This window comes from Scyliorhinus torazame, chromosome 4 (assembly GCF_047496885.1).
Source record: "Scyliorhinus torazame isolate Kashiwa2021f chromosome 4, sScyTor2.1, whole genome shotgun sequence".
Classification (NCBI taxonomy): Eukaryota; Metazoa; Chordata; class Chondrichthyes; order Carcharhiniformes; family Scyliorhinidae; genus Scyliorhinus; species Scyliorhinus torazame.
This window is the reverse complement of record NC_092710.1, coordinates 189723387-189737978: the sequence shown is the minus strand read 5'-3', so window position 1 is coordinate 189737978 and position 14592 is coordinate 189723387. Positions and strand designations below refer to the sequence as shown.

General features: G+C 43.5%; 1 protein-coding gene across 1 annotated transcript in view; it reads right to left on the bottom strand.

Annotated features, from left to right (window-relative positions):
- ift172 (intraflagellar transport 172) overlaps positions 1–14592 on the bottom strand; it is a 211697-nt gene that overhangs the window by 59448 nt on the left and 137657 nt on the right. Inside the window, exons 36-38 of the mRNA XM_072499027.1 lie at positions 11231–11329; positions 8112–8221; positions 6194–6257 (exon numbers count right to left, since the gene is read on the bottom strand). Of these exons, the coding sequence (XP_072355128.1) occupies positions 6194–6257; positions 8112–8221; positions 11231–11329 (273 nt within the window). The remainder of the gene's footprint in view (positions 1–6193; positions 6258–8111; positions 8222–11230; positions 11330–14592) is intronic.

Below are 14592 nucleotides of genomic sequence, written 5' to 3'. Positions count from 1 at the left end.
TGTTGGTTACCTGCTCGAACAGAGCATAGAATGCATTGAGTTCACCGGGGAGGGGTGCGTGCTGCTGGAGATACTGCTCGGCTTCGCTTTGTAGCCTGTTACGTTGTTTAGTCCTTGCCACAACTGCCGAGAGTCTGTCTGTGACTCTAGCTTGGTCTGATGTTCTCTCTTGTCATCTCGGATGGCTTTGCGGAGGTCGTACCTGGATTTCTTGTATAGGTCAGGGTTGTCTGACTTGAACGCCTCAGATCTGTCCTTCAGTAGGGAGTCAATCTCCCGATTGAGCCATGGTTTCCGGTTGGGGAACGTACGTACTGCTTTCTTTGGCACGCAGTCGTCCACACATTTGCTGATGAAGTCTGTGACGGTGGTGGCATACTCATTTTAGTTGGTTGCTAAGTTCTTAAATATGGACCAGTCCACTGTCTCTAAGCAGTCACGTAAGAGCTCTTCTGTTTCCTCAGACCAGCACTGCACGGCCTTCTTAGCAGGGTTCTCCCGCTTGAGTTTCTGCTTGCATGCCGTTAGAAGGAGCACCATCTTATGGTCTGATTACCCAAAGTGCGGTCGGGGGATGGAACGGTAGGTGCCCTTGATTTTTGAGTAGCAGTGGTCAAGAATGTTGTCACCCCTGGTGGGACAGGATATGCGCTGGTGGAATACACTCTTGAGGTTGGCTTGTTGAAGTCTCCGGCAACGATGAACAAGGCCTCCGGGTGTTCTGTTTTCGTAGTTGTTTATAACTTTGTACAGTTCATCCAGCGCCTTCCTCACTTCTGCCTGGGGTGGGATGTAGACCGCTATCATAATGGCTGAAGTGAACTCACGTGGAAGATAGTATGGGTGGCACTTGACCGTCAGGTATTCCAGATCCGGGGAGCAGTAGGTCGCCAGGGTCACCACATCCAAGCACCAGGAGGAGTTAATAAGGAGGCAAACCCCATTTGCTTAACCTGATGACGGGGTGCGGTCCGCTCGGTGAATTGCAAAGCCTTCAGGTTGTATGGCACAGTCCGGTGAGGCAGGGGTGAGCCATGTCTCTGTGAAACAAAGCACACAGCAGTCTCTTACTTCCCTCTGAGAGGTAAGTCTAGCGTTCAGTTCATCCAGCTTGTTTTCGATCGCTTGGACGTTGGCCAGGAGTATGCTGGGGAGAGGGGTCTTGAAACTGCGTTGCTTCAGTCTAACCTGCAGACCGCCACGTTTCCCTCGCTTCCTCGGATGGCGGCTGCAGCTGGATGGTGCCGGGATCCGATGGGAGACGTCAGCCCTTGTGGAAGGTAGGTGGTTGCGTCTGGCAGGGTCCAGGGCACTGGTGGGGACCAGGGCGCTGGTTACGTGTCCGGGGTCGTGTCTGGTAGGGTCCCAGACGCTGGTTGAGATAGAGGGCTTGCTAGGGGGGCATGTTTGCGATCCGGATGGGACCCGGCGTTCTGCGGGCACGGGAATGCCTTGCAGCGCGTTCGGGTCCTCGCGTGGGGTCTCTGACATTTTGGGGGTCCTGGGTCGTGGGCAGGGGCTTCCTGAGGCAGGTTGGGCTGGTTCCCGTGGTCTGTTCCCTCCCGGAGCGCTCCTGGGGTCGGGTCTTGAAATTGGCCCGGACGGGCCTCCACGTGGAGGTTTCTTCCTTCCATCTCCAGGTAGGTCGGGTTGCTGGGTGGGCCTTTCCGGGTGGGGTCGCTGGGGGTCGAGTTGGGCCGGGTCTCGTCGTCATGGGTCAGGTCGGGAGCTCCGGGGACTGGGCCAGGCGATCCGGGGGCTGGCGTCTGCTGTTAGGCCTGGTTGGGAGCTCCGAGGTCCGCATCGGCTCCAAATCGAGGTTGAGGACATGTGCCTGTCCAAGAGTCGCTTAAATGTCCCTAATGACTCTGACTCCACCACCTCCGCTGGCAGTGCATTCCAAGCACCCATCACTCTCAATGTAAAGAACCTCCCTCTGACATCTCCCCTATACCTTCCTCCAATCACCTTAAAATTATGTCACCTCGTGACAGCCATTTCCGCCCTGGGGAAAAGTCTCTGGCTATCCACTCTATCCATGCCTCTCATCACCTTGTACACCTCTATCAAGTCACCTCTCTTCCTTCTTCACTCCAGTGAAAAAATCCCGAGCTCCCTCAACCTTTATTCATAAGACATTCCTTCCAGTCCAGGCACCATCCTGGTAAATCTCCTCTGTACCCTCTCCAAAGCATCCACATCCTTCTTATAATGAGGCAACAAGAACTGGGCACAATATTCCAAGCGTGGTCAAACCAGGGTTTTATAAAGCTGCAGCAAAACCTCACGGCTCTTAAATTCATTCCTCATGTTAATGAAAGCCAACACACCATACGCCTTCTTAACAACCCGATCAACCTGAGTGACAACTTTGAGGGATCTATGTACCCCACGATCCCTCTATTCCTCCACATTTCCAAGAATCCTAACTTTAACCCTGTATTCAGCATTCAAATTCTACCTTCCAAAATGAATCACTTCACATTTATCTAGGTTGAACTCCATCTGCCATGTCTCAGCCCAGCTCTTCATCCGGTCAATGTCCTGTTGTAACCTGCAACAGCCTTCGACATGATCTACAATTCCACCAACCTTTGTGTCATCGGCAAACTTACTAACCTACCCTTCCACGTCTTCATCCAAGTCACTTATAAAAACCACAAAGAGCAGAGGTCCCAGGACAGATTCCTGCAGGACACCACTGGTCAACGACCTCCAGGCGGAATATTTTACATCCACTACCACTCGCTGTCTTCTTTCGGCCAGCCAATTCTGTATCCAGACAGCCAAATTTCCATGTATCCCATGCCCCCCAAAGTGCTGAATAAGCCTACCATGGGGAACCTTATCAAATGCCTTATTGAAATCCATATACACACACATCCACTGCCCGACCTTCATCAATGTCATAGAATTTACAGTGCAAAAGGAGGCCATTCGGCCCATCGATCTGCACCGGCTCTTGGAAAGAGCACCCTACCCAAGGTCAACACCTCCACCCTATCCCCATAACCCAGTAACCCCACCCAACACGAAGGGCAATTTTGGACACTAAGGGCAATTTATCATGGCCAATCCACCTAACCTGCACATCTTTCGACTGTGGGAGGAAACCCACGCACAAACGGAGAGGATGTGCAGACTCCGCACAGACGGTGACCCAAGCCGGAATCGAACCTGGGACCCTGGAGTTGTGAAGCAATTGCGCTATCCACAATGCTACCGTGCTATCTCGTCACATCCTCAAAGAATTCAATGAGGCTTGTGAGGCATAAACTGCCCCTCACAAAGCCATGCTAACTATCTTTAATCAAACTATGTTTTTCTAAATAATCATAAACCCTATCTCTCAGGATACTTTCCAGTATTTTGCTCACCACAGACGCAAGACTGACTGGTCTGCAATTCCCTGGGATTTCCCTATTCCCTTGCTTGAACAGTGGAACAACATTCGCCTACCTCCAATCATCCGGCACAACTCCAGTGGAAAGTGAGGACGCAAAGATCATCGCCAACGGCGCTGCAATCTCCTCCCTCGCTTCCCGTAGTAACCTTGGGTATATTCCATCAAGCCCAGGGGACTTATCTATCCTGATGCTTTTCAAAATTTCCAGCACATCCCCATTCTTAATATCAACCTGTTCGAGCCTATTAACCAGGTTCAAGCTGTTCTCACAAGCAACAAGGTCCCTCTCTCTAATGACTACTGATGCAAAATATTCATTTAGGCCTCCCCTACCTCCTCAGACTCCAGGCACAAGTTCCCTCCACTATCCCTGATCGGCCCAACTCTCACTCTGATCATCCTCTTATTTCTCACATAAGTGTAGAATGTCTTGGGGTTTTCCCTAATCCTCTCCGCCAGGAATTTTTCATGCCCCCTTCTAGCTTTCCTAAGTCCATTTTTTGAGATCCTTCCTGGCTTTTAACCCTTTAGAGCTGTGCCAGATCCTTGCTTCCTCAACCTTAAGTAAGCTTCCTTCTTCCTCTTGACTAGAAGCTCCACTTCTCTTGTCATCTAAGGGTCCTTCACCTTACCATTCCTTCCTTGTCTCAGTGGGACTTGTGGGAGGAAACCAGAGAACCTGGAGGAAACCCACCATATGCGGGGAGAATGCGCAGACTCCGCACTGACAGTGACCCAAGCCGGAAATTGAACTCGGGTCCCGAGCGCTGTGTAGCAACTGTGCTAACCACTGTGCTACCATGCCACCCGAAATACCCCTGAATGCGGCCAGCTGATATAGTAAAAACAGGGCATGTCCTTTCCATTGTTCCACTGCCATTCCTTCCTGTGGATGGCTGTGCTGAAGCATTGCTGCTGTAGCTGGGACAGGGAGCCCCGGATGGAGGACGCAAGAACGTAATGGCGTATCCATCTTCACTATCAGCTGTCGCCGGAAGATCTGGCCCACTGATTCAGCAATTTCTTGATATGATTTAGATTTGTCACGTATACCGAGGTACAGTGAAAAGTATTGTTCTGTGTACAACCCAGACAGATTGTTCCAAAAATGAAAAAACATAGGACATATGATAAATACACAATGAAGTTGGGCAGCACGGTAGCCTTGTGGATAGCACAATTGCTTCACAGCTCCAGGGTCCCAGGTTCGATTCCGGCTTGGGTCACTGTCTGTGCGGAGTCTGCATGTCCTCCCCGTGTGTGCGTGGGTTTCCTCCGGGTGCTCCGGTTTCCTCCCACAGTCCAAAGATGTGCAGGTTAGGTGGATTGGCCATGATAAATTGCCCTTAGTGTCCAAAATTGCCCTTAGTGTTGGGTGGGGTTACTGGGTTATGGGGATAGGGTGGCGGTGTTGACCTTGGGTAGGGTGCTCTTTCCAAGAGCCGGTGCAGACTCGATGGGCCAAATGGTCTCCTTCTGCACTGTAAATTCTATGATAATCTATGAAAAAGACTCAATAAATACACATAGACATCAAGTGAAATATATGGAGAATAGTGCCAACAGCAGTAGAGAAGATGCTTAGAGTGTTCAGTTCAGTCCATAAGGGGTCAATTCTGGAGTCATGTAACAGTGTGGACGAAGCTGTTTTTGAATATGTTAGCGTGTGTTCCCTGACTTTTGTATCTTCTGCCCGATGGAAGAGGTTGGAAGAGAGAATAACCCGGATGGGAGGGGTCTTTGATTATGCTGCCCGCTTTCCCATGGCAGTAGGAAGTGTAGACAGAGTCAGTGTTCGTGTGATGAACTGGGCTGTGTTCATGACTTTCTGTAGTTTCTTACGGTCTTGGGCCAAACTGTTGCCATCCCAAGCTGTGATGCAGCCAGATAGGATGCTTTCAATGGTGCATCTGTATAAATTGGTAAGAGTCAATGTGGACATGTCAAATTTCCTTAGTTTCCTGAGGAAGTATAGGTGCTGTTGTGCTTTCTTGTTCATAGTGGTTTACGTGGGTGGACCAGGACAGATTGTTGGTGATGTGCACACCTCGGAATTTGAAGCTGTCAACCATGTCCACCTCGGCACCATTGATGCAGACAGGGGTGCGTACGACAACCCTTCCTGAAGTTGATGACCAGCTCCTTAGTTTTGCTAACATTGAGGGAGAGCTTGTTGTCGTGACACCATGCCACGAGGTTCTCTATCTCCCTCCTGTACTCTGACTCATCATTGTTAGAGATCCGACCCACTAAGGTCACGCCATATGCAAACCTGTAGATGGAGTTCTGCCACACAGTTGTTCATGTATAAGGAGTATAGTAGGGAGCCAAGTACACAGCCTTGCGGGGCCCTGGAATTGAGGATTATAGCGGAGGTGTTGTTGTTTATCCTTACTGATTGTGGTCTATGGGTCAAGAAGTTGCAGAGGGACAAGCCAGATCTTAGGTTTTGGGGTTTGGATATGACCGTGGCTGGGATTATGGTGTTAAAGGCGGAGCTGTAGTCAATCAATAAGAGTCTGACATAGGAGTATCCTCGAGATGCTCCAGGTATAGGACTAGGGAGATAGCATCTGCTGTGGACTGATTGTGGCGGTATGCGAGTATGCTCATAAGATGCGAATTCCCTTGCTGGGATCACAATTTTTTGTTAAATTGGCCCCATGGTGTAAAGAGATTCCAAAAGAGAAGGAATTAAAATCTTAAGAATAAAACAAAGCTACATAGGATATTTCATAATAAGCAATGTCATGACAGTTTACTGCACAAATCAAATGAAATTCTTACCGAATCCACTTTGCCTTGATTTTTCAAATATTCCTTGTAGCTTTGATCAACGTAGTCTTCGTATCTGGATAAAATAATGATGCGAGGAACAAAGAAAGCACTCATTTTTAAATAGCACCTTTCAGATTCTCAGGATGGCTGCAAGTTACCTTTAAAGCGGTCACTGGTGTAACAATTAATTTGCACAGAGCAGAGTCTCATCAATTACAGATAAATGCTAGAAAATCCAAGGGGAGGGATCAATTGTGGCCTGGACACGGCGAGAACTCTTATGGTACCTTTTACGTTTTCCTGAACAACCTGGAAATAACACCTTTGACAATGTAGCGTCCTTCAGCTTCTGGATTTTGGGGATAATGTTCGTTTGTGTAGCTCCGGTTCAAAGTAGCATTATACAGACTGGTTTGGTTCCCTGGGTGCAGACAGTCAGCCACAAACTACATGGCCTGCAACACTGTATGCTCATGGGGAAATTATGTAGTGTGCATAGCACCGCTAGAAGCAACACTATGCAAATAAATTTATCCTCTTGCGTGTTCCAGTCTCAGCGTAGAACTTCAGTCTGTAAACAAAGGCACTTTAGCAGTAAAATGTAACTTAAATTTATTTTAATTATGTTGTACAGTTGCCAAAATAAATCACTTTCAGGATTATGCTAAGTGTTTGAAAACTTTTTCTGACCAGCCTTTTCTTGTCTCTTCAAAATTAATTCTTGGAATGTGGGCATCGTTGGCTAGGCCAACATTCATTGCCCATCCCTAATTGCCTTTGAGAAGATGGTGGTGATCTGCCTTCTTCAACCGCTGCAGCCCATGTGGTATAGGTACACCCACAGTGCTGTTAGGAAGGGAGTTCCAGAATTTTGATTCAGCGACAATGAACGGCAATATATATCTAAGTCAGGATGGTGTGTGGCTTGAAGGGGAATTTCCAGGTGGTGGTGTTCCCAGCTGTTTACTTCCCCTGTCCTTCTAGAAAGATGGTGGCAGTTGTGGGTTTAGAAGGTACTGCCTGGTGAATTGCTGTGGTGCATTTCGCGACCATAAGCAAGAACAAAGTATACATTAATCCTTTCAGTTTTAGTAGATTTACTATTAGAGTTGAATTTAGTACTGCACTTTTATACAGCAATACAGAAACACATTAAAGTTAGAATTGTAGCAGAAAGTTAAAATTTGGAATATATACAAAATGTATTTTTCTATTTGCTTTGAAACATATTTGATAAGTAAAATGCGGGTACCAATAACAGTTGCAGGAAAAGAAAACACTATATCCTAAGTTCTTGTCCAACTTAAACAAATAACTTCATGTACAGATATCACTAAGATTTATGGAATCAACAAGATAACAACAGTTGGAAAACCAAATAACAACTGCACAAGACAATAAATAGAAAGAAGTGGAATATGTTCCAAAAATAATGCACTATTTGTTGATATCAATTTAAATCCAACTTATTCATAAATTTAAAACAAAACTCAATGAAATGTTGTCCTTCCATGTGGGTACTGCAGGTTAATAACTATATGGAGTATAGTTGTTTGTGAGGCTTCACAACATTTCTACTCATCGAATAGAACACAAAATATCAGGTTCAAAATGCTGCAAATCTGTTTATTCAAATTCCATAATGTACAAAATAATATAAAAACATTTTAATATTTTTCTCCAAGCTTAAGCCTCTCTTATTGGGATAGCTGTGGATTACAGATGTAATCTTATTTCTGAACTGAGATGAGCAACAGACTAATTGAACCGTGCTCTCATGGGAAAGATGTCTACTTATTTATAATCAATTGCCATAAATCGAGAAGTGGTTTATTTCATTTTAACTGAACCTCTTGATGAGATTATTGTCTTCTGAACAGTCTAAAGTACTCTGGGCTGAATATATTGCAACTTAGAAAGCTTTTACCTGGGATCAAGCTCCTTTGCCACACGTTTGGCTTTGTTCCATTCTTCCCCTCCTATGAAACAGTCAATGGCTTCTTTAATGAGATCCATATTAAGGTACAATTCAGCTGCCTGGCAAATCACAGCATTGAAGATAATTAAATAATAATCATTGTCAAAATTATGGTCTGAAAAATGGTTCATGATATGTTACATTAAATTAACTAACTTACCAGTGTGATAACACATTTAAAAAGAGTTGAACTAACTACACAAAATATAAATGATAAAAATACAAATGCATTATGTTTGATTAGATTCGCAAGTTGTTTAAGTATGAGATTGAAATTGTAGCTATGTGGTATTATAATTATTCTAATTTTCACAATTAGTTAAAGTTTAAAAAATGAAATAAATGCTGGATCTACTTTTAAAAAGTACATAGGGAAAGAGAGGGGTGAATTTTAGTTGTGTTGAGCATGCAGATATTCAGAAGATGCAGTTTTTCCCTCAAAATTTTTCCCATGTACTGTACAGTGTCACTGTGTTATTTTCAAAATAGCTAGTGTGTGTGCAGTAAACTGGATGAACCAAATATCCTGGGACTGTTTATATCACCTGCAGCATTTCTTATTTTTAATTGTCCTTATCTGGGATTTTGCCAAATTCTGGAGCCGTCTTACATTATAAATGGATTTGGTAATTCCAAGGTTGTCTGTCACAATTTGCCATTGTCGGTGATTTCAAGGGGAATTTTGTATTTATTTGAGACTCTAGTTTTTGGGGGTGCCTAGTTGTACAGGTTTCACTACATTTAATTCTTTCCAAGCCGTTTGATTGCAGTTTATGCTTTATTAATTTTTAAAATGTCATGTTTAATGTTGCACAATTACAGGGGATTAGAGTGTTTTCTATGAGAAATAGGATAAACACTTTCCATAAAATTGGTTGATAGGTCATAACTTCATACAAATGTTATGACCTATTTACTTATTTGTGATTTCTCAAATATTTTAAACATGTCTTGGCTTCTATTAGAGATTTTACGGTACATATCATACTGAAGAGTTTGTGTAACAGTTCTTCAGAATATAAAAGAATCTGTTCCTGTGATCAAAGTAACATTTTAAAGAATAGAGAAAAAGCTTTGGCAGTTGCTTGTATGTAATTCAGTGGCCAAGAGATGTTCTATTGATTTTAAAAGGGAAACATTTTGATAGCTCAAGATTTATTTAGTTACAACAATGCACAAATGTTGGAACAAAATTAAAATGTCTATGATCAACCATTTAGTCCTACAAATGGTATAGTTTCCAGATCATAGCGTATACCATTAATATACTACTTTCATATTTACAGCTAAAGGAGTGTAGTAGGACATTTCTCTGGAATTGCCGGAAGAATTGTATTGACTATACCATCATCATCAGGGTAAAATCCTCTTTTTTTTTTTTAATTGGTGGATTGTCAATTGCACCAAACATTTTTTGTTAATCCTTCATTTTTAGGAAGGCCAGGACACCGAGAGTTGATGGAAGTATTGAGTGAAATACTGCTCACATTTTTCTCTATTTCCCTTTTAAAATCCGTAGAAAACCTCTTAGCCACTGAATTACACAAAAGCAAGAACAACTTTCAAAGCTTTTTCCTATTCTTTAAAGCATCACTTTGATCATAATTTTTCAACTCTTGAAGGTGATTTTGCTTTGATTTAGTGCTAGATCTGCTGCATCAGAATTTATAATGCTCCAATTAATAATCTAATTAAGTATTTCCTTAAATTACCCCTGCTTGCACAGAATCAAATTCAGACAGAATAGTAGCTATTGCAGTCTGGACTAAATACTATGAATGAAATTTATACGTTCATAAGGATGTTAAAAGTCGAATAAGATGTTTGGTTCAGATGTCTCTGGTTCTAATACACCATGTTACATTGCTATGTATCAAAACTATTAAACAATCAAAGTTCACAGGAGGAGTGTTCAATGCCGTTCAGTGGGCTGATAATCAGCTTAGGAATCCTTCCACCACTTCGCCCCACTATTCCCCAAAGGGTATAAAACAGTATGGTGTGAAGATACACAAAAAAAAATCAGAGTTAAAGAAGGAAAACCCATGAGAAATACTTCCACGACAAAGCATTGATCTCCTACGAACAAAAGATGTATTTTAGGTGAAGCAATCCTCGTCTTGCGAGCAGATCCCACATTGATAAGGAAAGATGTGTAATTTGATAATCAGAGGGAAATCTGCCCGTTTGCCAAATCATGTCACTTCGAACAAAATTTATTTGAACTCATTTTGAGTATTTGAGTAGCCAGCTGAATTTGCTGAAATGCCAGCAAAGCATTTATTGCCTATTCCCAAGTTGTCCCTCTTGAGCAGTTTGATACAACAGAGTGGCTTGTGGGACCAAGAGAGTAGTTCAGAATCAACCATACAAGTACACTATTAAGCCAGTAAGAACAGTTTTCCTTCCCTAAAGGACATAAATTACTTGTTGGGGCTGTTGCTACAATTTGACAGTACCAACGTTAATTTTATTGATACCAGCTTTTTAAATCTGAGTCTCGATTCAAAACTGCTATGATGGGATCGGAACACTCACTCTGGATTATTAGTCCAGTATCCTAACCACTATACAATCATACCGATGATGGGTTATTTATAATGGAAACCAAAAAGGAAAATGTCGATATGAGGAGGTCTATTAGCATCGGAAAGAGAAAATAGGTTAATGTTTCATGTAGAGACTCTTCGTCAGTACTAATGAAGGAATTCCATCCAAAATATTAACCTATCTTTTCTCTTTCAGACATTGACAGATCTACTGAGTGTTCGAAAATGTTTTCTGATTTGAGTTAAATATTATTTCCAGTACATTTCAGTATGTAGTACAGAACCAAAATAGGGCGGCACGGTGGCGAGCACTGCTGCCTCATGGCGCAGAGACCCGAGTCACGGTCTGCGTGGAGTTCCCAGTGTCTGTGTGGATCTCACCCCCACAACCCAAAAATATGTACAGTGTAGGTGAATTGGCCACGCTAAATTTCTCGTTAATTGGAAAAAATTGGGTACTCTAAATTTATTTCAAAAAATAACAGAACCAAAATAATTTAGATTAATTCAAATCCATACCGCACTGTATTTCTGTATTTCAATTAGTCGAGGACCAAGTGTCTGAATCACCTCGAGCGTTTTTTCCTGATTTAAGAACTTGATGGACAATTCAGCAGCCTGGAATGCAAAGAACCATTAATATTTATTAGCAGATCCCCACATACCATTGATAAGGAAAGGTGTGTAATTTGATAATCAGAGGGAAATCTGCCTATTTGCCAAACAGTACTTCTGACAAAAATTATTTGAACTCATTTTTGGTATTCGAGTGTTGCCAGAAAATCCAGCGTTTATTGCCTATCCCCAATTTGTCCCTCTTGAGCAGTTTGATGCAACAGAGTGACTTGTTAGGCCAAGAGAATAATTCAGAATCAACTCTACAAGTACACCACTAAGACAGTAAGGAGAACAGTTTTCCTTTCCTAAAGGAAAAAAAACTTACACTCCAAAAATGTGAAAGACACAGGTGCAATTAGGCTTAGTGCCATCTGCAAATACGCTGGAACGTCACAAAATTTTGTTGCATAACTAACAGCCAGGCAAGAAATTCAGCCAGATGAATTACTTCAGAAACAGAAAAGTAGAAGAGATAGTCAAAAAACTGTAAATGCTGTAACGCTGAAACAAAACACAAAAAAACCCAAGAACCATAAAAACATAGAAAATAGGAGGGAGCCATTCGGCTGTTCAAGCTTGCTCCGCCATTCATTATTCCTTCTTGAAATTACACGTTTTGGCCTCAACTACTTTCTGTGGTAGAGGATTCCACAGATTCACCACTCTCTGGGTGAATAAATTTCTCCTCACCTCAGTCCTAAAAGGTTTACCGCTTATCCTCAAACTATGACCCCTAGTTCTGGACTATCATTGGGATCATTCTTTCTAAATCTATCCTGTCTAATCCTGTTAGAATTTTGTAAGTTTCTATGAGATCCCCTCTCACTCTTCTAAACTCCAATGAATCTAATCCAAACCGACTTAGTCTCTTCTCATATGACGGCCCCACCATCCTAGGAATCAGCCTGGTAAACCTTTGCTGCATTTCCTCCATAGCAAGAACATCCTTGCTCAGATAAAGACACCAAAAAACTGCACACAATACTCCAGGTGTAGCCTCACCAATGCCATAAACAATTGCAGTAAAACATCTCTATTCCTATACTCAAATCCTCCCGGTGGGCAGGCCAACATACCATTTTCCTTCTTTACTGCCTGCAGTATCTGCGCGCTTAGTTTCAACGACTGATACACCAAGATCTCGCCGAGTTTACCTCTCTCAATTTACACCCATTCAAATAATAATCTGCCTTCCTATTTTTGCTACCGAAGCGGATAACCTCGCATTTATCCACATTATACTGCATCTGCCATGCATGTGCCCACTCACTTAGCCTGTCCAAATCCGTCTGAAGCATCTCTGCATACTCCTCACAGCTTACCCTCCCACCTAACTTTGTAGCATTTGCAAATTTGGAGATAATACATTTAGTTCCCTCGTCCAAATCATTAATACATAATGTGAACAGTTGGGGTCCGAGCACAGATGCCTGCGGTACACCACTGGTCACTGCCTGCCAATCAGAAAAAGATCCATTTATTCCAACTTTTTGCTTCCAATCTGCGAACGAGTTTCTATCCATCTCAAGACACGATACATAATCCCATGCGCTTTAACTTTACATGTGAATCTGCTACGTGAGACCTTGGCGAAAGCCTTCTGAAAGTCTAAATAAACCACATACACTGGTTCTCCCTAGTCAACTCTACTAGCTCCATCTTCAAAGAATTCTAGAAGATTTGTCAAGGATGATTTTCCTTTCGTAAATCTATGCTAACTTTATCAGGTTACACTTCTGCTTTCCAAATGCTGTGCTATGAAATCCTTCATAACGGATTCTAGCAACTTCCTCACTACCGATGTTAAGCTCACTGGTCTATAGTTCTCTGTTTTCTCTTTACTTCCCTTTTTGAATAGCGGGGTTACATTCGCTACCCTCCAGACAACTACTCATTCATCAAATTGAATAATCTACTTAAAATAATGCAGTTGTCTGATTGTGGATAACCTTTCTGCTCTTGCTGGATGTACTTTAAAATTGAAAAGTCTCGAAACCAATGATATTCATTGCCAGTCATCAATGATTAAGTAAACAATCATTCACCACTGTGATGATATTTCCATGGCAAATATTTGTAGCCAACTAGAGTTCTGGTATTAGGCATCTGGTAGCCTAGAGAAAATGTTGATAAGCGACTCCCGGTGGCGACCATGGTGTGAGTGGTCGCACATTTGGTGGCTCCAGCTCGTGGTGGACTTTTTGGGCCTTTTCCCCTGATTTATGGTGGATTTGATCGATAATACAAGGTGCTGGTGAGGTAGAAGAGATGGGTTCTCCACCAGTGTATGGATTCGTGGACCAGAACTGGGAAAAGTGAGGTTTTGTGATCCAGGCGAGGGGGCAGGAGAGGAGGCTTTGGGAGTTGCCGTTCAAAGTGGTGGGCGGGAGTTTTCAATACATGGGAATCCAGGTGACATGGGGATGGGAGCAGTTACATGAATTAAATCTGGCCTGGTAAGTTGAGCAAATGAAGGAAGACTTTCGGAGGTGGGACATGCTCCCGTTGTCACTGGCGGGGAGGGTGCAGTCCACAAAGATGACGGTTCTCCCGAGATTTTTGTTTATTTTCCAGTGTCTCACTATTTATATCCCCCAAACTTTTTTTTAAGAGAGTCAATGCAGTGATCCCTGGGTTTGTATGGGCCGGTAAAAACCCCGTGAGTAAGGAAGGTGCTCTTTGGTGCAAGGCCCGGGGGGTGCTGGCAGCTCTGAGGGTATGGGGGCAGTGGCGGAAGCATATGGGAGTGGAGGGAGCGCCAGTATGGCCTCCAATTTGTGAGAACCACTGGTTTGTGCCGGGGAGGCTGAGTGGGGGGGTTCGGAGGTGGCAGAGAGCGGGGATTGAGAGGCTGGGGTCCCGTTTATTGATGGGAGCTTTTCATGTTTGGAGGATTGAACTGCCAGGAGGGAATGGGTTTCGTTATCTGCAGGTGAGGGACTTTGTACGAAGGCAGGTTTCAACCTTTCTGCTTCTACCACCCAGGGCATACAGGTCAAGGTAGTTTCGAAAATGGGAGTGGGGGAGGGGAAGATCTTGGAGATTTATAAAGAGCTCATGGAGTGGGATGGAACCCAGATAGGGGAGGTAAAGCACAAGTGGGAAGATGAGCTGGGTAAGGAGCCAGAGGCAGGTCTATGGCAGGATACTCTGAGTAGAGTCAACACGTTCTCATCATGTGCCAGGCTCAGCCTGATTCAATTTTAGGCTGTTCACCGGGCACACATGACGGTGGCCTGGATGAGCAGGTTTTTTGAAGGGAT